Source organism: Balaenoptera musculus, chromosome 15, assembly GCF_009873245.2.
Source record: "Balaenoptera musculus isolate JJ_BM4_2016_0621 chromosome 15, mBalMus1.pri.v3, whole genome shotgun sequence".
Lineage (NCBI taxonomy): Eukaryota > Metazoa > Chordata > Mammalia > Artiodactyla > Balaenopteridae > Balaenoptera > Balaenoptera musculus.
In genome coordinates this window covers 24,023,381-24,047,099 of record NC_045799.1, presented here as the reverse complement: position 1 = coordinate 24,047,099, position 23,719 = coordinate 24,023,381, and the positions used below count along the sequence as shown (strand labels likewise).

General features: G+C 53.3%; 4 protein-coding genes across 9 annotated transcripts in view; 1 reads left to right on the top strand and 3 right to left on the bottom strand.

The window, feature by feature from the left end:
- Positions 1–2,604, top strand: part of MMP24 (matrix metallopeptidase 24) — a 45,770-nt gene extending 43,166 nt beyond the window's left edge. The window contains exon 11 of the mRNA XM_036825232.1: positions 140–2,604. Within this exon, the coding sequence (XP_036681127.1) occupies positions 140–477 (338 nt within the window). The 3' untranslated portion in view covers positions 478–2,604. The remainder of the gene's footprint in view (positions 1–139) is intronic.
- Positions 2,605–2,737: 133 nt separating this feature from the next.
- Positions 2,738–4,226, bottom strand: MMP24OS (MMP24 opposite strand). Its single transcript, XM_036826017.1, has 3 exons — positions 4,181–4,226; positions 3,859–3,930; positions 2,738–3,784 (listed from the first exon to the last, which is right to left on the bottom strand). The coding sequence occupies exon 3, from the start codon at positions 3,779–3,781 to the stop codon at positions 3,527–3,529; it is 255 nt and encodes an 84-aa protein (XP_036681912.1). The 5' UTR covers positions 3,782–3,784; positions 3,859–3,930; positions 4,181–4,226; the 3' UTR covers positions 2,738–3,526.
- Positions 4,227–4,884: 658 nt separating this feature from the next.
- On the bottom strand, positions 4,885–14,093 carry EIF6 (eukaryotic translation initiation factor 6). 6 transcript variants are annotated; one of them, XM_036826131.1, is made up of 7 exons: positions 13,978–14,093; positions 13,338–13,456; positions 13,118–13,203; positions 11,094–11,269; positions 10,378–10,554; positions 10,009–10,190; positions 4,885–5,169 (listed from the first exon to the last, which is right to left on the bottom strand). In XM_036826131.1, exons 1-7 carry the CDS (start codon positions 13,999–14,001, stop codon positions 5,160–5,162), a joined length of 774 nt encoding a protein of 257 aa, XP_036682026.1. In that variant the 5' UTR covers positions 14,002–14,093; the 3' UTR covers positions 4,885–5,159. The 6 variants fall into 6 exon arrangements, with proteins under 6 accessions (XP_036682026.1, XP_036682023.1, XP_036682022.1 ...); XM_036826128.1 differs by lacking the exon at positions 13,978–14,093 and adding an exon at positions 13,729–13,900; XM_036826127.1 differs by lacking the exon at positions 13,978–14,093 and adding an exon at positions 13,715–13,899.
- Positions 14,094–14,215: 122 nt separating this feature from the next.
- Positions 14,216–21,352, bottom strand: FAM83C (family with sequence similarity 83 member C). Its single transcript, XM_036826126.1, has 5 exons — positions 20,701–21,352; positions 18,390–18,557; positions 18,051–18,175; positions 17,222–17,538; positions 14,216–14,347 (listed from the first exon to the last, which is right to left on the bottom strand). Exons 1-5 carry the CDS (start codon positions 21,169–21,171, stop codon positions 14,298–14,300), a joined length of 1,131 nt encoding a protein of 376 aa, XP_036682021.1. The 5' UTR covers positions 21,172–21,352; the 3' UTR covers positions 14,216–14,297.
- Between the last annotated feature and the right edge of the window lie 2,367 nt (positions 21,353–23,719).

Below are 23,719 nucleotides of genomic sequence, written 5' to 3'. Positions count from 1 at the left end.
AGAGCTCCTCTTGGGCTCCTCCCAGGTGGGAGAGGCGCCCCTCCTCCACGCCGCCACAGCACCCTGGGCCCGCTCACGCTGGCGCAGAACAGGTGCAGGGAAGTGTCTGGGATGGTGATGATGGGCCATGTTTCTGCAGATTACACCTACTTCTACAAGGGCCGGGACTACTGGAAATTCGACAACCAGAAACTAAGCGTGGAGCCAGGCTACCCGCGCAACATCCTGCGTGACTGGATGGGTTGCAACCAGAAGGAGGTGGAGAGGCGCAAGGAGCGGCGGCTGCCCCAGGACGATGTGGACATCATGGTGACCATCAACGATGTGCCAGGCTCCGTGAATGCAGTGGCCGTGGTCATCCCCTGCATCCTGTCCCTCTGCATCCTGGTGCTGGTCTACACCATCTTCCAGTTCAAGAACAAAGCAGGCCCTCAGCCTGTCACCTACTATAAGCGGCCAGTCCAGGAGTGGGTGTGAGCAGCCCAGAGCCCTCTCTGTCCACTCGGTCTGGCCAGCCAGGCCCTTCCTCACCAGGGTCTGAAGGGCAGCTCTGGCAACTGCCCACCGGGGCCAGCATGGCCCTAGGCCAGTGGTCATGTAGCTGAAGTGGTGGTGCATTGGCCTAGGCTGAGCATGGGGCAGGGAGTGACGGCAGCTGTGCACCAGGGTGGGTGTCTGGCACCCAGCTGCCAGCCTTCTGTCCTGGGTAAACTGCTCCCTACTCAAGGGAATAGGCCAGGCCCCATCAGGAGGCAGGGACCATGCCAGGAGGAGGCCCATGGTCACTGCGCCCTATGGCATCCATGAGGTACCACAGCACCATCTGTACTTGGCTGGACCCAGCACCTTCTGTGGGAAGCCAGCACTAGCGCTCTCAGCCCCATCTGGGAGATGCCACCAGTCCTGGTCCCCCATTGCCAACACCTGCTGGTCAGATGTCCCCCCACCCCTACCCCACTGTCCTCCAAGGCTACAGGACCCCTGCTGCCGACACAGTGGGCAACAAGCCTGGGTTTCCTCTGCTGGCAACAGCAGATTCCTCAGGAAACCTGCTCCACACGTCAGGGTCTCCTCTGAGACCCAGGATTTAGGGTCACATGCTGCAGGCAGGGCTGTGGCCCAGCTGGGTCTGACAAGGACCCAGCTGTCATGTCGTGAATATTTCAATGTCCTGTCACTATTGTTTAAAGTCCCATTCTGCAAAGGCTGCTTGAGGCTTTAGGTGAATTAGAGGTGACTGTCTTGGTGATGAGGCCAGCCCTCCCCCCAGCGATAAGGACCAAGGTGCTGTTAAGGCCACTCTAGTGCCCAGACATGCCAGGAGCTGGGCCCTACTAATGAGGCTAAAGGGCTGGAGCAGGAGCTGACCCCATCTCTGGAGGCTGATCTGAGTTTGTAGCTGTCCTCCACTGCCCCGTTCCTCTCCCCATCCCCCAAGTCCCTGGCCCTGCTCCAGCCTGTCGCTTGTGGCCTGAGGGCTCAGCCTGACTAGTGAGGTGAGACGGAAACAGCTCCAGGCCAACATTCTCACGGCCTTGGAGTAAGGGGCCCAGGGCAGCCTTCTGAAGTGCTCAGAGCCCACACCCCTAGCTACCCTGAGACCAATTCAATCTCTCAGCCCAGAAGCAGTGTTTATACCATAAGCTTGGCCCCTGCTAACCCAGCTCTCTGGGCCCATCACCCTGCATTGCTCTTCGGAAAAGGGCAGCCACAACTGGTAACAACCCCCAGCCTAGGGGCCCGCCCTTCACTGTCTCTGGCAGGAATTCCTAGGGCTCGGCCTGCCTCGCTCCAACCCAGTAAGAGGCAGCCCTTCTTGTCACTAAGGAGCTGGAGGCAAGACCAATGGGTTCAACTATCTCCACTGGCTCCCTGCCAAATCGGAGCGGAGGTGTCAGTCTTCAGGGTGCTGGCAGGGCCTCTGAGCCTGCATGGGCCTTGCCCCCACCCCGTGGCCTCTGGGCTTTGAGTCTGCTTAACCTGTAGCAGACAGGGACTCTGGGAGCTGTCTTGAGCAAAATCTCTCATCCCAGAGACACCTATATGGGTCCACTGTGTTCCCTGTCATCAACCTTCTGTTTTTTTCTCATTTTGGCCAAGGGCGGGCTCCCTGGGATGGGTGGGGAACAACTGCAGAGATATTAGTGATTCATAGGTTTGTACAGTGTTTTATACTTTGCAAAGCACTTTATTAGCTCACCCCTGTCCGCTCACATGTAACTCATGCAGTCCCTGGGAGGCCAAGGATAACTCTCACTGTGCCCTCAAATGAAGCACAGAGAGGCTGTTACTTGCCCAGGCCATCCAGTGGGCTTGCTAGACCCCTCCAGGGTCCAAGATGAGATCAGAAGTGTCTCTTTTATCCATCTTTTCTTGGCCTCCCTTCTCCCCTTCCGGGTCCCTCTCCACTCCTCAGGTTGGTGCTCTCACTTCTTGAAAGCTCTAGGCCCCCCAGGCTCCCACTGGCTCCTGGTACTACCGAGGTCAGCTGAGAAAGAGCAGGAGATGGAGGCAGGCAGCCCAGGCTGCAGATGTGAGGGATGCAGGGCCAGGCCCAGAGAGGGCTCAGCCTGGAGGCTTCCAATCATGGATTCTCCTGCCTTGTGGTCATCCGTTTGTCCATCATCCCAGGACAGGGCAGACAGAGGGGCAAAGCACTGGGGGCCCCAGAGCCCAGCTTCCCCTCAGTCTGGGGAACATCACAGCATTTCAGTGTCAGTCACATTTTAAACTGATCAGCCTTTGTATAATGTTTTTTAAATCATTTCTAAATAAAACAAAAATACAGAGTGTGTCATTTCCCTGGGATGTGGGAACAAGGATCAGGTTCTGGGTGGCCTTAAGAAGTTTATGGGAGACAGGGTGCTTTGGGGTGTCTGGGAGCTGCCCCATGCATCTCATCTGCCAGCCCAAAAATCAGATGCCCCCTCTCTCCATAAAGGCTGGCCCTGGAGGCCCTCTGTTACTGGGGTCTCAGGAAAACAGCCAGATAATGCCAGGGTGGCACCCAGGATGGCGGAGCAACCCCTCCCAGGAGAGGTATGGGCAGGTTCACTGTGGCAAGGTCTTCTCTGAAGTCAAGGCACATGGTGCCATGACCAAGGACAAAAGCAAGAGCCCAGTTCTTGGCAACAGGGAAAAATGAGGTGAGATTAGGTCAGCAGCCTTAGGGTCTTCTTACCAAGAGCCCTGGCCTGGTTCTGAAAGCCAGTGAGAGGGAAGGCTGCCCCAGCACCCAGACGGCTGGAGAAACTGTGGGGTGGGGATGAACACGAAGGTCTGAGCTTGTCTGGGTGCAGGCTGAGAAGCCAACGAATCTGGGGTAGCGGGAGGGGCCAGAGGCAAGACGGTGCCCCAAGGCGAGGCTGCGGAGGAGGGTTCCTTCCAGTCCCCAGCGAGCTCCCCGACTCTCCGCGCGTCTCCGGGGTGGCGGAAGGTGGGGAGAGACGACAAGGACCAGGACCCGAGCAGGAGAGGCTGACGGGATGACAGGAGGCGGCGGGAGGTAAGTGCGGAGAGCGACGAGTCAGTACCAGGAGGTGCAGACGATAAGGAAGCGCACGTCGTCCAGCGGCCCCCAAGGGCCGGGCTCTGGCCAGGGCCGCCCAGGGCCCTCGGGCGCCGCGGGCTGGGGTTGGGGGTGGGTCTGGGGTTGGGGCTGGGGTTGGGGCTGAGGTTGGGGCTGAGGTTGGGGCTGGGGCTGGGGCTGGGGCTGGGGCTGTGGCTGCGCGGGCTGCGCCGGCTGCGCGGCGCCCTGGCCACCGCTCAGCTGAGCTCCCATGTTCTGCAGGACGAGAGGCCCGTCAGGTACGGGACGGGCCGCACGCCACCCCCGCCCCGGCCCGAACCGACCCTCACCTCGCACCGCCCGAGCCGCCGATCAGAATCCCAGCGCCGGCCTCCTCTCCCGGCTCGCCTGCGCAGCGCCGTCTGGAAGGACTGGCGTCGTGACGCCACGGCGCACGAACCCCGCCCTCCGACCGCCAGCGACGAAGGTTTCAGGGTACAGGGGCGGGGCCCAGCCAACCCGACCCCACCCACCAGCAACCGGCCAAACCCGCCCCGAAGTCCCGGGGCCCCGCCCCGCGAGCAGCTCGGAGACGCTTGGAGCCGCCCCAGCTACCCATGCCTCTCCAGCCCGGCTCCGCACCCACCCAAGGCCCTAAAGAAAAGGGCCTACCGAGACTGGTCTGAGGCGGTCCTGGGCACCTAACAGCCAGGCCAGCAAACCTCCATCCACCCTGGGTCAAAGAGGACAAGACTGCCCTGTAGCCAGGTGCCCAGAGCCCTTCAGGATCCTCACACTGGCCTAGGGGAGAGTTGAAACAGACTCTCATCTTTTTTTTTTTTTTTTAATTTTTTTTTTTTTTTAATATTTATTTTTGGCTGTGTTGGGTCTTCGTTTCTGTGCGAGGGCTTTCTCTAGTTGCGGCAAGTGGGGGCCACTCTTCATCGCGGTGCACAGGCCTCTCACTATAGCGGCCTCTCTTGTTGCGGAGCACAGGCTCCAGACGTGCAGGCTCAGTAGTTGTGGCTCACGGGCCCAGTTGCTCCGTGGCATGTGGGATCCTCCCAGACCAGGGCTCGAACCCGTGTCCCCTGCATTGGCAGGCAGATTCTCAACCACTGCGCCACCAGGGAAGCCCCAGACTCTCATCTTTGAAGCCAAAAGTATGAGGCTGAAGTTGTGTGGAAAATGGGAGAAGTACAGTGGAGAGTGCTGCTTCCTCTTGTCCTGGGATGAAACCGCCCATCTGGTGATGGGGGGAGAGGAGTGGGAGACTGTAGAACTAAGGGGTGTGTGTGCATCCTACCCCACCTCCCCCCTGCAACAATGGTGGGGGGCTGAGTGCAGGCGGAGGTCCCCAAATAACACATTCAGAATGGCCGGAAGAAGCTGCCCTTTAATGGGTTGGCACAGACAACACAGCTCTCAGCCAGAAGCCATAGGACCTGCCGGCCAGCATGATGTGGCAGATTTTTGCAGTAACTGTAGATTCAGGAGATGGGCACAGGTGAAGAAGGGCTGGGCATCCAGCCACTGAGTCCAGGTGAGCTCTCTGCCACTGCCCTGCCAGCATCCAGGACAGACTGGGTGGGGTGTGGAGACGGAGCCAAAGTCCAGAGCCAGGAGCCCATGGAAGAGTATGGAAGGTGACTCAGGTGAGGCTAGAGAGAGAAGGAGCATTGTCAGTAGGTGCTTCACAGAGCACAGCTCACCCTCCATTCTCAAGGTGCTTGCCTCCACCCTTACCCCAGGACCTCTGTTCCAGCTCAGCCCCAAAGGGCCACACACAGAGCCCCTTCCAGATTCCACTGCTCCCACGAGTCACAAATCCAGTCTAGCACTCAGTGCTTAAAAACTAAAAGTAACTCCTCCACTCGGGTGGGTGAACTCAATAACTTATTCAAATCGTTATTGATCATAAATCAGAGCCTCACAGGTCAAGCCCAACAGACATCAGACAAGGGAACAAACAAGGTGGCTCAGAGAGAGGAAGGGACACGTCCAGGCCCCAAATCCTCTAGTGGCAGGGCCAGAACATTCTTCCTAGAGGTGATAATCACGTGCATGATTATAAAAGTGAAGTACGTATTTCTTTTTTTCAGCCGCGCCTCGCAGCTTGCAGAATTTTAGCTCCCCGAACAGGGACTGAACCCAGGCCCTTGGCAGTGAAAGCACCAAGTCCTAACCACTGGACTGCCAGGGAATTCCCTGAAGTACGTATTTCTTTTTGGGTTTTTTTGTTTGCTTTTTTTTGTTATCTGAAGTTTTTATTTCTCTCTTTAAAGTACTAAAAAAGTTGGATTCTATCTTAGTTTTCCTAGGATTGGCTTTTCCTCATAATATCTTAAATAGAAGAAATGAAAGAACTTTGGGGAAGTTGAAGTACATATTTCTAATCCCCTACCTGACACCTTCCTTGTAAGGTCTCATGGGCACCTGAAAACTCAACAGGTTCAAAACGAAAGGAGGCTAATGAGTTTTGTCTCTTCTTTTCCAACACCCATTTTTTTTTTTTTGTATTAATGTAATTTATTGCATTACAAGATGCAAGTAGAAAAACAATTTGGTCATTTCAATATATGCAGAAAAGAGATTTGAAGAAATTCAATACTCTTTTGTTAAAAACAAAACAAAATGACAGCAACAACAACAAAAAACCCTCAAAATAATATTAGAATTTTAGTCTGATACATAGTTTAAAGGTGAAAGGTCTGAAACATTCCCTTTAAAGTCAGGGAATTCCCTTTAAAGTCCTACACTGTTGGTGGGATGTAAATTGGTGCATCCACTATGGAAAACAGTATGGAGGTTCCTCGAACAACTAAAAATAGAACTAACATATGATCCAGCAATTTCACCGCTGTATATATATCTAAAGAAAACGAAAACACTAATTCAAAAAGATACATGCACCCCAGTATTCACAGCAGCATCATTTACAACAGCCAAGACATGGAAGCAACCCAAGTGCCCAACAGACAAATGGATAAAGGAGATGTATAACGTACACACACACACCACACACAATGGAATATTACTCAGCTATACAAAAATTGAAATTCTACCATTTGCAACAATGTGGATGGACCTAGAGAGTATCATGCTTAGTGAAATAAGTCAGACAGAGAAAGACAAACACTCCTATGTTATCACTTATATGTGGAATCTAAAAAATTAAACAAATGAATGTATATAACAAGACAGATGCAGGCTCACAGATATAGAGAACAAACTAGTGGTTACCAGTAGGGAGATGGAGGGGGGAATCCAACACCCATTTCTTTATTTGAACTAACTGCAATGCTGACCAGGGCTGCTGACTGTAGGCAGTTCTGCCTGGCAGTTTCTGAAGTTTCACCATTAAATACAACATTTGCTGTAGTTTAGTAGGTAACAATTATCAGGTTACAGAAATTTCTTTCTGTTCTTAGGTTGCTAAGTTTTTTTTGTTTTGTTCTTTAATTAAATGGTTAATTGTGGAAGTACTGTTTTCTTTATGAGGTTCAACGTTCCAAAAGGGGAGGAAGGGTATATTTTATTCATCACCCCATCACTACTGTCTGGCACATAGTAGGTGCTCAAAAAAAGTTGTTGAACAAATAACAAAACCACTGGTACCACTTTCCTGTTCAGACTCTTTCAACTGCTCTCCAGTGCTGACAGCAGAGTGTGTCAGTGTGGTCTCCAAACTGCCCTCATCAGAATCACCCAGGAAAGATTATTAAAACAACCACACATGGTTGGGTCCCACGCCAAACTGAGGGAATCAGTATCTGAGGGGTGATGGCAAGAATCTACGTTAACAAGTATCCGAACATAAACCAAAGGTCAAAACACCTACAGTCAAAACTTCTCGACATGGGTATTCAGAGTTCTCAACACTGGGAATAAAACCTTTCCCCTTCACACCTTGCACACTTCCCCATCCCTGGTTCTGTCTAAAGTGGGGCATCCCCACCCTATCTTCGCATATTCAATTACCTACGCATTCCCTGAAGCCCAGACTAAATGATCTGTTCTCCCCAAAGCCTTCCTGGATTCCAGAAAGTGTATCACAGGAGCTTCCAAAACCACAAAAGGCACCTTTTACTCCTTCTTTGGAGGTAGCTAAGTTATATATGGCCACTACATGTTCCCTCCCCTGCTACAATCTAAGTCCCTCTCAGAGGCAGGATGTAGCACTGAGTTGCCTGACTATCCCACATGGAGTCTTGTCCATAGGGTTCAATGAACACCAAGCAATTGAATGAATGAAGGAGGGAAAATGAAGGGAAATTCTGCGCCTGGTAAGTAGGGAGTCTGCTACTGGACACTTGCTCTACTTTGGGGTTTCTATCCTCATAAAGACTCCTGTGCTCAAGACAGTACGGTACTGGCACAAAAACAGAAATATAGATCAATGGAACAGGATAGAAAGCCCAGAGATAAACCCACGCACATATGGTCACCTTATCTTTGATAAAGGAGGCAAGACAAGACAGCCTCTTCAATAAGTGGTGCTGGGAAAACTGGACAGCTACATGTAAAAGTATGAAATTAGAACACTCCCTAACACCATACACAAAAATAAACTCAAAATGGATTAAAGACCTAAATGTAAGCCCAGACACTATCAAAACTCTTAGAGGAAAACATAGGCAGAACACTCTATGACATAAATCACAGCAAGATCCTTTTTGACCCACCTCCTAGAGAAATGGAAATAAAAACACAAATAAACAAATGGGACCTAATGAAACTTAAAAGCTTTTGCACAGCAAAGGAAACCATAAACAAGACCAAAAGACAACCGTCAGAATGGGAGAAAATATTTGCAAATGAAGCAACTGACAAAGGATTAATCTCCAAAATTTACAAGCAGCTAATGCAGCTCAATAACAAAAAAACAAACAACCCAATCCAAAAATGGGCAGAAGACCTAAATAGACATTTCTCCAAAGAAGATATACAGATTGCCAACAAACACATGAAAGAATGCTCAACATCATTAATCATTAGAGAAATGCAAATCAAAACTACAATGAGATATCATCTCACACCGGTCAGAATGGCCATCATCAAAAAATCCAGAAACAATAAATGCTGGAGAGGGTGTGGAGAAAAGGGAACACTCTTGCACTGTTGGTGGGAATGTAAATTGATACAGCCACTATGGAGAACAGTATGGAGGTTCCTTAAAAAACTAAAAATAGAAATACCATATGACCCAGCAATCCCACTACTGGGCATATACCCTGAGAAAACCATAATTCAAAAAGAGTCATGTACCGAAATGTTCATTGCAGCTCTATTTACAATAGCTAGGACATGGAAGCAACCTAAGTGTCCATCAACAGATGAATGGATAAAGAAGATGTGACACATATATACAATGGAATATTACTCAGCCATACAAAGAAACGAAATTGAGTTATTTGTAGTGAGGTGGATGGACCTAGAGTCTGTCATACAGAGTGAAGTAAGTCAGAAAGAGAAAAACAAATACCGTATGCTAACACATATATATGGAATCTAAGAAAAAAAAAAAGGTCATGAAGAACCTAGGGGCAAGACGGGAATAAAGACGCAGACCTACTAGAGAATGGACTTGAGGATATGGGGAGGGGGAAGGGTAAGCTGTGACAAAGTGAGAGAGTGGCATGGACATATATACACTACCAAACGTAAAACAGATAGCTAGTGGGAAGCAGCTGCATAGCACAGGGAGATCAGCTTGGTGGTTTGTGACCACCTAGAGGGGTGGGATAGTGAGGGTGGGAGGGAGGGAGACGCAAGACGGAAGACATATGGGAACATATGTATATGTATAACTGATTCACTCTGTTATAAAGCAGAAACTAACACACCATTGTAAAGCAATTATACTCCAATAAAGATGTTAAAAAAAAGAAAAAAAAAAAGACTCCTGTGCTAGCTGGGTATGGCGGGCCTTGAGAAGGATCCTAAATGGGGGGGCGGGGGGGGGGACACTAAATATCCAGCACCTGCTGCTCTTCCAAAGGAAGAGATTCTAGAGCCTAACACCCCAGAACCTTCCAGGGTTAGGGCCCAAGAACCCACTCTTGTTTTAAACCCACAAAGTCCAGATGACGGTGATTCTGATGCATTCCCCACACCCCTGAGTCCCTTAGGCACCTGGGTCTCCTCAGTTCCTAAAAGAAGCCTTCCCTCCTTCCTTCAATTAAAAAGCTCTTTCCTGTCTCAGGCTACTGGCTGGGGACACTGACACACAGGCGAATACAAACTGCAAAAGAATGTGCTCAGTGATAAAATAAGACAGACTACAGAAGGGATACACTGAGCCACCGTCTTCAGAGACGGCAGTGGGCAGGTACTCAGGCAATGCTTGTGGACTGTACCCTATGCCTGCTCAGCAGTGTGCAGATGTGGCCTCACATGCAAGGAGAACCTACCAGTATGAATACAGTGTGGCTCCCATTACAGGTGGCATCTCCCTCCCCTCCCTTCCCCTCCCCTCAAAAGAAGAGAGGCCCAGATACCTGTCAATGAGGGAATCCCGCATGCTGGTAGCAATGGTGCTAGGCTGGGCTTCATTCAGCTTGAAAACACTCTCCACCACTGACAGCTCTGTGCTGGTTGTGTCCAGGCCACAGAAGGCACACCAGTCGTTCACTACCATCCCAGCAGCGATCACCTCGCTGCCTCGGTTCACAGTGCCCGCCTGCCAAGGGACGGCTCAGTGTGGGTCATGGCGCCAACAGCCGAAGTCATGAGGACTCTCCCCAAACCCTTCTCCCTGACCCTCAGCCCAAACCCAAACTGTGACAGGTAATAATCTAGATTCCCGAATACTGGGCAAAGGGATCTGCTCCAGCAGGAGACAGAGCTCAGAGAACAAGACTGCTTACCACAAGGGGGACCTGAAGGAGAGAGGCCAGCTCATCCTGGTCTTCAATTGAAGTCTTGGGATGCACCAGCCCTCCCTGATTGCTGAAGACACAGTAGCTTCCTACCAGCACCTGGTCAGCTACTGTCTGTCTGAAGACTTCCACCTTTAGCACATCAGCCAGGATTTCTTCTGTTTCCTGTCAGCCAAAGGTACTGTGCTCAGCCCCCAGAACAAGCAGATCAAAGAACCCAGGGCCTCCACACCCAGACCCACCCAGGGCATGACTCCCTAAGCTCATTCCTCTGCTATGTAGCTGCATATGGAAGCTTCACCCAGAAAAAGGAGGGAATACAACTTGGAGCAGAGTCTAGACCAGCTATGGAGCCCCTAATATCCATGCATTCCCTGAAGAGCCAGAGGCTGGTCTCCACATTACCCTCCTTTCCTCTAACCCACAGGCAAGAGTTCACCTGTCAATCTTCTCTCCTAGCCCTGGCTTCAAGACCAGATGGGTCAATCTCCCTGATTCTGAAGGACTAATACACTCCCTAGCTTCTTTCGGACAGTGATCACACCATGGAAGGCCTCTGTTCACTATTCCAACCAGTGTCTGAACTGCAGGAGCCCAGGTATAAAGAGAAACCACAAGAGATACCCCTAATTCCTGTCTGATGGGCAAGAATGATGGCTAACCACCGACTCGGCTAATATCCTGTGACTCCTGGGCCACCTCACCCTGTCCAGGTCTGGGTGGACTAAGGCCACGTAGTCATTGCAGGTGGTGACATTGCCCAGGGCTGATAGCCGCTCCTCCACCCGCCGGATCTGCACTGAGTCTGGGAGGCAGTTGCGAATGTGTTGCAGCTCCTGGTCGGTGGCGTTGCTGGGCACCAGGAGACCATGCCTGTTCCCTGGGGAGACCCAAGTTAGGGAAGGTGGGACAAGGATGCACCATGAATACACAAGATGCCTGCTGAGCCCTGGGGGCTGGGGATACAATCCAGCCCAATTAGCTTCCCCAGCAAAGCTTTAGACCCAGACCCCAGTCCTCCAAACCACTGATCCATACAACACCCGGGGTACCAGGAGTCCCACTGGGCAGGCCAGAGATGGCCTAGGAGTTTGTCCCAACACATCCTGCCCAATTCGCCATCATCAGCCAGGAGGAACCAGGACTAACAGGAAGGGCTCTTGGGCATTAGTTGTACTTTAAGAAACTGAAGTAACACTCCATACCTACCAGAATGGTGAAATTTTTTAAAAGAATGTCAATACCAAGTGTTGGCAAAGATATATGGAGCAACCAATAGGAGTATAAACTGGACAACCACTTCAGATAAGTATGTGGCATCATCTACTACATTGAATACCCAGCCATTCCTCTCCTAGGTACTATATATACAATAGAAATCCATACAATTTGTTCACTAAGAAACATAGCAGCAATACTCATAACAGACCAAACTGAAAACTACCCAAATACCCACTATCAACAGAATGAATGAATACACCGTGGTATACTTACACAAAACAGTACACAGCAACATGAATGAACCACAACTATCTTGTGACAACAATGACTAGACCTCTGCCTAACTCTGCAAGGACACAACTCTGAACTTCTCAACTATGAGTTTCTCCCATCATTAAAAAAAAACCACCAAAGGTCAGGTTAAGTTCTCCCTCGTTACATAAGAACTAGCTTCAAGTCCAAAGGTCATGGTTAGGGATAAGAATGTTCTGCCTGAATAAGAAAATACTCAGAGTCCAAGATCATCAGGCTTATGATTAAAAATAAAGGAACAAACTCCTATTTGAGCAAAACTAGAAAGAAGGGGAGGCAGTAAAGGCAGACAGATCCAGCTCAAAGAAAGGACAAATGGCCAGAGTCAACCGTGCTGAGAGATATAGGGGTACATGGTAAAGGGAACTGAAGATTGAAATGGGTAACTGAACAGTATGCCCCAGAATCTTAGCTTGTCATTTTTTAGAGGCAGAAATAGACGCTCAGGGGCTTCCCTGGTGGCGCAGTGGTTGAGAATCTGCCTGCCAATGCAGGGGACATGGGTTCGAGCCCTGGTCTGGGAAGATCCCACATGCTGCGGGGCAACTAAGCCCTGAGCCATAACTGCTGAGCTTGCGCGTCTGGAGCCTGTGCTCGGCAACGGAGAGGCCGTGACAGTGAGAGGCCCATGCACCGCGATGAAGAGTGGCCCCCACTCGCCACAACTGGAGAAAGCCCTCGCACAGAAACGAAGACCCAACACAGCCAAAAATAAATAAATAAATAAATAAGTTTATAAAAAAAAAAAGAAAAAGAAAAAGAAATAGACGCTCAGAAAGTGGAAGCAATTTGCCCAGAGTCAGTGGCCGGGGAGAGATGACAATCCAATCTTCCCTCACACCAGGTGTGGAACTGGGCGAGTCACTTGGGTTCTTTGAGTCTCAGCTTCCTCATCAGTCAAATTAGGACAATAATGCCGACCTCCCAGGGTCTTCGTGAACAAGGACTGAAACAAGGGTAAAAGTGAAAGCCCTTAATGTTATTTGTGATTACAATGATCCAGAAGCCTTTGCCAGAGGTTTTCCCTGATCTGTTGACACTTAGGGTCCAGCACAGGCCTGAGAGATTCTGTAGTCCCTGGAGATAATGGATGAAAGCCTGGGAATCCCTGGGTCACCCGGGGTCCCTTCTAGGGGTATAATTAAAGGCGCTGGGAGGCTCCATTTCCTCCCTCGGCGACTTCCAACTAGCTTACCCACACACATGCGCCCGATGATGCGGCAGCCGGCGATGGAGGCGTGCACCACAGGGATGGTATCAGCAAGCTCACCCTCGAACACACTGTAGGGACAAGGACTCGGTGGTCACGGGGCTGGGGGGCCTGAGCCCTCCCTCTGCCCGAGCCCCAGACTCCCAAGTACCCCTCCCAGCCACCCACCCACACGCTGCCCGCGGGCCCGGGGCTCCCGCCGCACCTATAGAAGTTCTCCGACCCTCCGATGGCCACCAGGCAGTAGGTGTTGGTAAGTTTAGCAAAGCAGCCGATCTCACAGTTGTTCTCGAACGACGCTCGGACCGCCATGAGGCCTAGGGGCTGCGGGACAGGGAGCTCAGGGCCGGCAGATCCTCTCCCGGGACAGGGTGCCCGGGCTTCGACCCTGGGTCCGGGTCCGGGTCCCCCGGCCTCCGCGCCTCAGGCCCCGCCGCGACCCCGCCCCTCTCGGCCCCCAGCCCTCGGGGCCCGCCCACCTAGCCCCTCCCGACACGCCGGCCCCGAATCCTTCGGCCCCCACCCCTCACGACCCAGGGCGCCCCGAGCTGACCCTGCTGGTGTCCCGCCACAACCGCTCACCACGTAAACGCTACCTCCGCACGCGGCAAAAGGCCTCCTCGGCCCTCGGTAGGTTTCCGTTTCCGCCTCCGCCCTGGGAGACTTCCGAGAGAACGCGACGCACGCTGCCACGCATGCGACCACTCTAGCGCCAGCCTCTGGGCGGACTCTATGGCTGCAAGTGGTCTGGTCTCTACCCCGCCTGGCCCCGCCTCCAGCAAGCTCGCATTCATTCATTTATTCATTCAGTCAGGAGCTTTGTAGGAGATAATATCGACCCAGACCTGTGCTGGTTGGATGTGAGGCATCAGAATGGAGGAGCCAGGGATGTCTCGCAGCAGATGGGTTGATGATAGAGTGATATCTTAGTTCCCCCACCAGGCATCAAACCCTCGCCCCCTGCATTGGAAGCGGGAAGTCTTAACCACTGGACCGTCAGGGAAGTTCCAGATGGAGTTATACCTTGAAGTAAAGCCTGAAGAGGAAGAGCAGGTGTGGGAGAGGTGAGGGACAGTGAGGTGTGGGACAGATGCCCAGGCCGGATCTGGAGCCCAGGGGAGACGGAAGGGCTGAGATGTGGAGCTGAAGCCTGGGGTGGATGAAGTCACCCACGGAGAAGGTGTCCATCAGGGAGAAGTAAGACCACGGCAGAGGCTGGAGAAGGAGGCGCGGCCAGAGGAGGAAAGGAAACCATGCTTAAGAAGGTATTGGAGAGGAGAGGATGGACGAAGCCGGGTGTCAGGGAGGGTCCAGAGTGGGCAAGGGTGTAGGGGCTGATGGGCAGCCACTTTCTGCCTCCCTCCCCCACCCCCGACCCCACCACGCCCGCAGATGGTGGCAGTCAAGAGACCCGCTCTGTGGACGGATGAACTTGGCCCACATTTGGTACAAAAGCCCCAGGGTCTCTCAGAATGTCACTCTCAGCGAGGGCAGAGGGAAGCTTGGAGCCCCTTTCCTCCCCACCCCCCAGCCCTCCTGCAGCCGTCCACTCTCCTCCAAGGACCTCTCCATAGTTGGCCTGAATGGCGCCCTTCCCCTGTCCCCAACCTGCAGTTTCATTAACTCTGCCTTCTTCAGGATACACCAGGCTGCTGCTGGGTCATAGCATGTCTGCTTTTATTGATTTGTATCACGTATACTGTCCCAGGCAGGTCGCAAGCTCAGGAAAAGGACCTACATCTGACAGAGCCTATACTTCTAGGGACACTCAGCAAAATGATGCTGGTGTGTGTGTGTGTCCATGTCCTCTCCATCCTCCCAGGTTCATCTCAGACCCACTCATTCAGTCCTCTCCCTGGTCTCTCTTCAGCTGGTTCCCTCTACCAGGAATTCCTCTAACCCTTGCCTCCATCTATCCAAGTCCTTCCCACCCTTCAAGGCTTGGCTCAAAGGCTGCCTCCTCTAAGAAACTTTTCTCACCACTCCATCATCACCACCACTTGCTGGCCTTCCTTCTCTACCACCTTCTGTCACTGGTTAGCCTTTAATTAGATACACCAATCGTTTATGCATTGAATCCTTGTCTCCCAGGGACTGAGTCTGATTCATTTCTCAACCCTATGGCATGTCCAGCACAGGACTGGGTACACAGCTTAGGTACAAAAAGATACTTGTTGGTGCATGCATGCCTCTGTGTGTGTGTGTGTGTGTGTGTGTGTGTGTGGTTATGTGCATATTTATGGTCTGTGGATCCTAAGGGGTCTACGGTGTGCACCGAATGTAGCCATTCATTTAGCCAAATGACATTTATTGAGTACCTATAACTAGAATCCTGAGTGTTTTGGTTTATCACATGGACTGCATCTGTGGGTGTACAGTTTGTGGGTGTGAACCCTGTCAGTGTGCAGTGTATATTGTGCAGGCATTTGGAGCATCTCTGTTATATGAGGATTTTGTGTGCATGGGGACATGGGAACTGTTGATATTGTGTGTCCTGTCTGTGCAAAAACACGATCTTAAGAAATTAATAAGAGTCAGAGACACAGATTTGAGCCCCTGTCACTTACTCGGACCTGATTCCAAGCAAGTCATCAAACTCGCTGGGTCCCAGCTTCTAAATTTCTATTATAGGGAAAATAATATCTATGATCCTAGAATTGTACGCCTACTAGAGCTCTATCTCGTAGGGTATTGTGAGGATGAAGGATGAGAAGTAACTGGTGAGAAGGGCTCAGCACAGTGACAAACGGCAGGTGCCCAGTAACTGTGGGTTCCATTTCCCCATATGTGTGCATGTATGTCTGTGAGCAAGAATCCCAAGCCCAAGGAATGTCTAACCTGGGCCTCTAGACTCCCTCTCCTCCCCATAAGGCCCCTGCTCGAGCTCCCACCCCAGAGTCTGGGACCTGAGCCAATCTAGAGTCACAGTGGATGGAGGACGGACATGTCCTTTCTGGGAGTAGAACTACAACTCAAAGCGGCTTCGGAGCAGCTTGGACTTGGACTTGTTGTACTGAGTAATGAGGTCCAGTTTGCTGTGGCCCAGGGTCAGCCGTTTCTCATCCCCAGACAGGCCATTGCTACTGCCTTTGCGCTGGCCACCTGTGGGGCCCCCGGGGAGGCCAGGCTCAGGTCCCTGCCTGGTGCCCTGTAACTGATGATACTTGGTGATGAGGTCCAGCTGGCTGTGGCCCAGAGTCAGCCACTTCTCATCCCCAGAGTCCACTCCAGGCTTTCTGGCAGGGCTCGGTCTGGGGAGATCATTGGACCCAGGCCCCTCACCCCGGAATGGGCCAAACTTCATGATGAGGTCCAGCTGGCTGTGCCCCAGGTTCTGCCGTTGTTCATCTGGACCCTGCTTACCAGGCCTGGCCAAGGAGTTGGCTTCAGGGGGCACTATGGAGCCCCCAGCCTTGGGGGACTGTACCTGGAGGTCCATTTGGCCATGGCTGTGGTCTGGGGACAGCCTCTTGTCCTCTGGGGTCCGATTGCCAGGCCTGGGGGAACGTGACTCAGGGGGACCCCTGGCACCCTGGGCCTGGGGCAGGAGATCCAGCTGGTTGTATCTCTGATTTGAGGCCAACCTCCTGTCCTCTGGGGCCTGCTCACTAGGCCAAAGGGAGCCTGAGTTGGGGGTCACCCCAGAATCAGGGCCTCCTGCTTCTCGTGCCCTGGGGAAGGGGACGAGGAGATCCAGCTGGCCATGGCTCTGACTCAGAGACACCTTATTCTCCTCCGCTGCCTCCAGGGCTGTGCCGGGTACCCAGCGGCCTTGTGGGGGGCTAGGCTCCTGGCTTCCTGTGACCCCATTCTCTGGGAGCCGGGACAGAGCTGAGACACACCGGAGAAAGGAGAGGAGGGGGCGAGGGCGAGCAAGCAGAGGTGACTCCCCTGCCAGGGTCACAGGGCTGCTGCTATTGTGGTTGAGGGCAGGGGAGGACTGGGACAAGGGGGATGTCCCCAGCTTGCTCAGGTTGGCCCTGTAGGGCCCAAGCAGGGGGCCGTGGTTAGGGTCTGACAGCTGGCATTGCAGGGAGGGCTGGCCATCAGCCTCACAGCGGGCAGGGCCCGGGGAGGAGGATCCCATACCCGTGTCACTGCAGCCACCACCTCTTGGCAGAGCGGGGTAGGAGGAGTGACCCCTGCGAGGTGAGCACTTGATGCTGCTGAGGCTGGTGCTGGAGCGCGACGAGGATGTGGTGCTGGGGATGCCGGGCCTGAAGGCCAGGGCCACTGGGGGAGGGCACGGTGCCCTGGGAGACAGGGGATCTTCACATCCGCAGAAGCCCTTCACGGGCCGGGACTCGGCATAAAGACAGCGGAACTCCCGGTCAAAGTCTTCCACGATGCGGCCCCTCAGCTGCAGCACCATGCTCGTGTGGGCCTGGCCGCAAAGCCAGGTGAAGCTGGGGGCAGAGGGTCAGGGTCAAGAGGCAAAGTGCAGGACCTTGGGGCCAGGCAGGAGTCACAAACAGGGGAGCAAGACAAAACCACCACCACCCCGAGGGCCCAAGTGAGGGGGCAGAGCTCTGACTCCGGAGTCTGTTCTAGCCCTAGCGCAGCTTAGTGGACTTCGGCACGTGGTTTCACATCTCAGCCTCAACTTCCCATCTGTAAAATGGACCAAGGGCCAGGTTCCCTGAAGTCCCTCCAATTCCGAGGTGCAAGAGTTACTTTCTATGCCAAGGGCATTAAAATAATCCTTCCACAGAGTGAGCTCCTCCAGGGCCCAGCCCAGGGCTGTCTTGCTCCCCATACTGGCCCCTGGGCCCTGCACCATGCCTGGCACATGGCGGCTGCTCAGTTCATGGTGGAAGGGATGGATGAAGGAAGGAAAGTTCAAAGCTGCCAGGTCCCAGGCACCCTCGCAAGCTGGTGGCTCAGCCCCAGGCACCCTCCCCGCCATCCACTTGCTCACCTGTAGCTGCCCGCCACCACCTGCTCACAGTCAATGATGGCGAACTTCTCCAGGGCCTGCCCCGTGAAGCGGCGGCCTGCCTTGCTGCAGTATGTGTCCCCACACGTGCTCCGCACACGCATGTTCTGGGCCAAGGAGGGAGGGAGGTTGGGAATCACCTTTAGAGGACGGGGCTCAAGCCATGTCTAAATCCCCTGGGGTCTCTGACCCAAAATAGCTAGGAGAACCCGGCCTCCCACTCCCATTGACCCCCGATGCTCACGAACCACCCAACTGACTCTCCTGCCCTCCCTGACTCCTCACCCCACACCCCAGTTCCTGCCCCTGTCCCTTGCTGACCTGTAGGTGCCCTCCATCGAGGTCCATCTTGTAGCACATCTCCAGGAAGTGCCTCAGGTGTTCCTCGGCCAGAAGCAGATAGACGGGGACACCACGCCAGCACGAGGCCTCCATGAGGTCACACAGAAGCTCCATGTCGGTGAAGATGTCCATCACCACAGCCACCACCTGGCGGGGCGGTGGGGGGAAGGAGCTCAGCCCTGCCCGGGGCACTGCCGAGGCCAGGGGCAGAGGCTAGATCCCCGGAAACAGCACTGGACTGAAAAGCAGGAGGCCAGAGCCCGTGAGAACACCTGAACTGGGAGGGCTTTTAGTGGTGACCCAGCCTGGGGGTTCCTGACTTGGAAACTGGGGGGTTTCACTGTCTTGAAGCCCAGAAGGCTGTTTGAAAGTTTTTGTGTGCATTTTTCTAAGGACGGTTTGTTTATCTGTCATCTGATTCTCAAAGAGATCTGTGGATCAGCTGTACCAGTCTAAAGGTCTACTCTACAGATGGGAAGACAGAGGCCCAGAGGGGGAAAGAGTCAGAAGCAAAACCCAGACCCCACTTCCCAGGCTAGCACCTCACACTCCCCCCACTAGCTCAAGCTGTAGCTCTGGCTGTCTGTCTGAGGCTCCCTTCTCACGGATCAGAGCTGCAGGCCAATTACTGGGGTCTTCAGTGCCCTTTGCTAGACCCACCTGTTTCCCTGAGAAGCTGCAGAGATCTGCTGTGACCTCTTACAACTGGGACCAAGTTTTCTGCTCAGTTGAGAGGCGGGGCTTGCAATATCTGCCGTGAGAAGCTCCTCTCCCAGTCCGGGCTGAAAGGCAGGAGGTGCGGAGCAAAGCACTCCAGCTCTGGAGCCAGATAGAACTGGGTTCGAACCTGCACTCTGCTACTTCCTAGTGCTATGACCTTAGGTGAATTCCTTCACCTCTGGGAGCCTCAACTTCCTCATCTGCTAAATGGAGATAATGATAGCTACCTCTCAAGAGTTATGGGGAATTAAATGTGAAAATACTCAACACACAACAGAAGCTCAGTAAATGTTCCTCTCCTGCTGCCTCCTTAACAAACAAAGCCATTGGGCCACAGGGGGAGGAAGCACTTCCCAAGATCATTCTGAGAGTCAGTGACAGCCCAGAGTGGAAGCTTGGCTCCTGGCCCAGAGGTGGAGGGTCTAGACAGGAGGGATGAGGAACCAAAGCACTGAGGGATGCCCTAGTCCATGGCATAGGCCTGGCCACGGGCGAGGGGAACAAGGACAAGCAAGAAAGATCAAACGGGCAGGGGTGATGACAGCAGCCATCTCACTAATAACCCCATTCCCTGTGCCAGTCAGGTCTGGCCCTCCCCTGCCTGGGACATAGGTAGACTTGCCAGGGAGGCTCTGGAGGTACCAGCAGGATCCCAGCATCCTGGCTCCTAACATCTGCAGCAGGTACCCTCAGGGCTGCTCCCCTAGCAAGGGCACTGAATCTATCCCACCCCAAACCCTGCCTAGGGTCATCTGATCCATCTCCCTGCCTCCTGAGTCAGAGGTCAGGGCTCCAGGAGCGAGGCTGTGCTAGTCTGTAGCTGAAGGCTTCCCAGGTACCAACACCCCACCTGCTCTGCCGCTTCCCTTTCTCCTGAGCCCTGCTCCCCGTCCTTGAGCCCAGCAGCTTCCGCCCCTCTTTCCTTTGGGTGCAGAGCTAAAAGCCCAGCCCTCAAGGCCATGCTGAGGCCCAGGCACAAGTGCCCCCTCCCCTGCTTCAGGCCAGTGGAGATACAGTGCACAAAGCGAGGTGCGGTTGAGACCATTTGTCAGGAGGCAGGGCTGTGCCTGGGGCCCGGGGCCTGAGTCTAGACCCCTTTCCCTCTCCCTGAGCCCCGGGTTCCATTTCACCAACTGACTGGACCTGCTGAGTAAGTCCCAGCCCCTTTCTGGCCTCAGTTTCCTCCTCTGTAACTCAAGGGGGTGGCTCAGATGCTCACCAAGGTTGGGGTTCTTAGTTTGGGGATCACAGACCTTTTCGAGAATCTGATGAAGGCCATAGGCCCTCTCCCCCAAAAGAGAGAGGATCCCCTCTGCAACGAGCGGCACTTCGCACGTGTGGCGTCCCTGAGGCCCATCCCCTGTTCTAAGCTTATTCGTAATGTCCTGGAGTGCCAAGAGGTTACCAAGGTAAATAAAACACGCCCACACTCTAGGAGCTTGTGATCTGATAGGGGGCAGAGGTTCTCGTCCCAGTGCTGCCCCCAAGCTGCTGTGTGGCCACACTTTCCCTCCCTGGGCCTCAGTTTCCACATCTGTGAAATGAATGTCTGAAGAGACGAGGCCCTTACCGTGCGGGCCTGGCTGAAGAGGAAATGCAGAAGGTCCTTGACGCTCTTGGCTTTGTCCCGCTGGAAGTGGACCACAGCCTGCGTGGGCCTGAAGCCCGCGGCCCGTGGCACCTCGGGCCAGCCCAAGTCCAGGTCCGGGGGGTCTATGTCGGAGGCCAGGGGGAAGTAAGTGCCGGAGGTGACTTCGGAGAGCAGGCTGAGGTGGTCAGGCCCTGCAGCCTCGGGTCCCTGGGCCTCGCCTAGCTCAGAGCCCCCGCGCGCATGGCTGGTCATGTAGTCCACATCCAGAGGGCTCAGGAAGGGCAGCTCCCGCTCCGCGGAGATGACCCGCAGGTAGGCAACCTCACCCCGCTCCAGGAGGGCATCGGCCGCCAGCCGGGCGGCCTCACTGTGCTGGAGCACCCGTGGGGAGCTCTCCCGCCACCGCGGCCGCTTCAGCTCCTCCACCCGGCCCCGCAGGGGCCCCGCCATGCCCTGAGCTCCCAGAGCCTCCGAACACGCCTGCCCACCGGCTACCCTCACCTTCCAGCAGGCTCCGTGGCGGGCACCAGGGGCTGGCCGCAGCAGGAAGAAGATACCAGCAGAAACTGCCTCCCGCCCGCCTGCCCTTTGTCAGAGCCGTGCTCCACCCCGTTGCCCCCGGCCTCCTCGGGAACCTGTTGGGTCAGCCTCACCTGTCCGCCTGCAGTTGGGACTCGCCCGCCGCCCGGGGAAAGGGCAGGTCCTTACTCAGCACACACTCCCTCCGCCACCCCAGCATCACCTGCTCCATCCCCACCAGGCTCCCAGCAAGTTTCCTCCAAACCCTGCCCTTCCAGAGTCCCAGTGAAAAATGCTGTCCCACCCCCGAAAAATTCTGTTCCCGATGACTGCGTTTCCACCACCCTCAACTCTGGGGAAGCTCTTGACCTGGTGGCGCCAGACCCCAGCCTTTCTCCCCTCCTCGGGGCGGGGCTGAGTATTAAATGGTTAGTGAGAAAGTTGGTTGAGAGGGTCGGGGGACACACTGCATGGTCCGGAGGCAAACAGCAGGCCAGTTTCTGTTCTCTGCCCCCATCAAGGGCCTTAGTCCCGGAGTCCTCAGGAGCAGGGTGAGGCTTTGCGCTGGGGAAGGGGGCTCAGCAGATGGCAGATAGTTAGGGAGGCAGGCCGGGCAGAAGTGGTCACAACGGTGCCAGCCCCACCTTTCTGTGGAGGGACGAGGTCCCATGAGGGTGGCCGGGACAGCAGGAGACCTAATGCCATGTCTCAACGACCCCGTTTAGTACTGGCTGCACTTGCTTTAACTGATCTGTGATTATGTCCAGATCAGACTCAGGTTCCTCTATGTCCACAAAGCTTCACTTGGGGCCCAATGCATGCACATCGGGGCGGGTGCTGGCGAGGGGATTTAGGGGCTCCCTGCGTCAAGCTGGGCCCTGGCACTAAAGACGAATGGGGCTTTGTCTTTGAGGAGCCTAGAGGGGCCCAGGAGGGGCAGGGGCAGAGATCAGGGGCCCGGGTACCCTAAGGAGGCCCTTCCCTGGGCCCTGGGCGCGGGGAGGCTGCGTGAGGGGCAGGGGGAGGAGTAAGCAGAGCCAGACTGTGGGAGGGTAACAAGCCGTAGGGGGAGCCAAGGTGGGAGGGCCTTATCTCTAGATTTGTTTAGGGGGAGAACAGGGGCCTTATCTGGGTCAGAGAAGCACTCCTGGGAGGGGAGGAGTCATGTTTCTGTGTTGCTGAGTTCCTGTGTTTATCCCTCAGCGTGTGTATGTCTACCTGACGGTACATATTTTTGGATCTTTTAAAAAATTATTTTTAATTAACATAAAGTTTACCATCTTAACCATTTTTAAGTGTGCATTTCAGTGGTATTAAGTACACTCATATTGCTGTGCAACCGTCACCACTATCCATCTCCAGAACTTTTTCATCTTCCCCAACTGAAACTCTGTACCTATGAAAGGCTAAGTACCCTGCTCACCCCCTGATAGCCACCACTCTACTTTCTGAGTGTGAATTTGACCATTCTGGGTACCTCATGTAAGTGGAATCATACAGTCTTTGTCTTTTTGTGACTGGCATATTTCACCTAGCATAAAGGTTCACTCATGTTGAAGCATGTGACAGGATTTCCTTCCTTTTTAAGGCTGAATAATATTCCATTGTGTGTATATACCACATTGTTTATCCATTCACCCACTGATAGACACTTGGATTGTTTCCACCTTTTGGCTATTGTGAATAATACTGCTTGAACATGGGTGTACAAATTTGGCTCTGTATTTTTTAATATTTCCCTCCATGCCCACATTTGTATTAGATTCCATTTTTTAAAGTAAAAAAACCACTGAATATTGGCAATTTCACGTGGCTCAACTCAACATATACAGGAACACCTCAGAGATATCATGGGTTCAGTTCCAGACCACCACAATAAAGCAAATATTGATATCTCAATAAAGTGGATCACACAATTTTTTTGGTTTCCCAGTGCATACAGAAGTTATGTTTACACTATACTGTAGTCTATTAAGTGTGCAATAGAATTATGTCTAAAAAACAATGTACATACTGTAATTAAAAAATACTTTATTGCTAAAAAATGCTAACCATCATCTGAGAACTCAGGGTTGCTACAAACCTTCAGTTGGTAAAAAAAAAAAAAAAAAAAATGCAGTATCTGCAAAGCACTGTACAGTGAAGTACAATAAAATGAGGTATGCCTGTACACTATACCTATGCATAACTATATACCTGGGCATGTGTGTACATTACATACTGTCTATTTGTGATGTTTGTGTGTCTGCTTGCCTGTCTTTAAGTATCTAGCTGCACATCAGTGTGTATTTACCTGCGTGTGCATCTGTGTATGTTCTCGTGTATGTGTCTGGGTGCATATCTGTGTGCATGAATGTCTGGGCACTAGGGGTGGTTTTTGACCCTAACATGGGACTGTGGTACTAAGTGTCTGTACAAGGGAGCTCAACTGAGAGGGGCAAGGATGGGAAGACTGAGTTGAAAAGGGCTCCAAGGGATC

Bases quoted from the DNA above. Each gene is read 5' to 3' on its own strand.
- MMP24OS (XM_036826017.1), bottom strand. From the start codon at position 3,781: ATGGGAGCTCAGCTGAGCGGTGGCCAGGGCGCCGCGCAGCCGGCGCAG.
- EIF6 (XM_036826129.1), bottom strand. From the start codon at position 13,930: ATGAATGAATGCGAGCTTGCTGGAGGCGGGGCCAGGCGGGGTAGAGAC. The intron at 13,457-13,714 runs GTGAGCGGTTGT...CCTGTCCCGCAG, and splicing joins GCGGAGGTAGCGTTTACGTG to CCCCTAGGCCTCATGGCGGT. The intron at 10,555-13,117 runs GTAAGCTAGTTG...TTTGGCTGACAG, and splicing joins CATCGGGCGCATGTGTGTGG to GAAACAGAAGAAATCCTGGC.
- FAM83C (XM_036826126.1), bottom strand. From the start codon at position 21,171: ATGGCGGGGCCCCTGCGGGGCCGGGTGGAGGAGCTGAAGCGGCCGCGG. The intron at 18,558-20,700 runs GTAAGGGCCTCG...CCGCCCCGCCAG, and splicing joins TCTTCAGCCAGGCCCGCACG to GTGGTGGCTGTGGTGATGGA. The intron at 14,348-17,221 runs GTATGGGATCCT...CTCCTTCTCCAG, and splicing joins TGGTGGCTGCAGTGACACGG to CCTCTGCCGTGGTCTTACTT.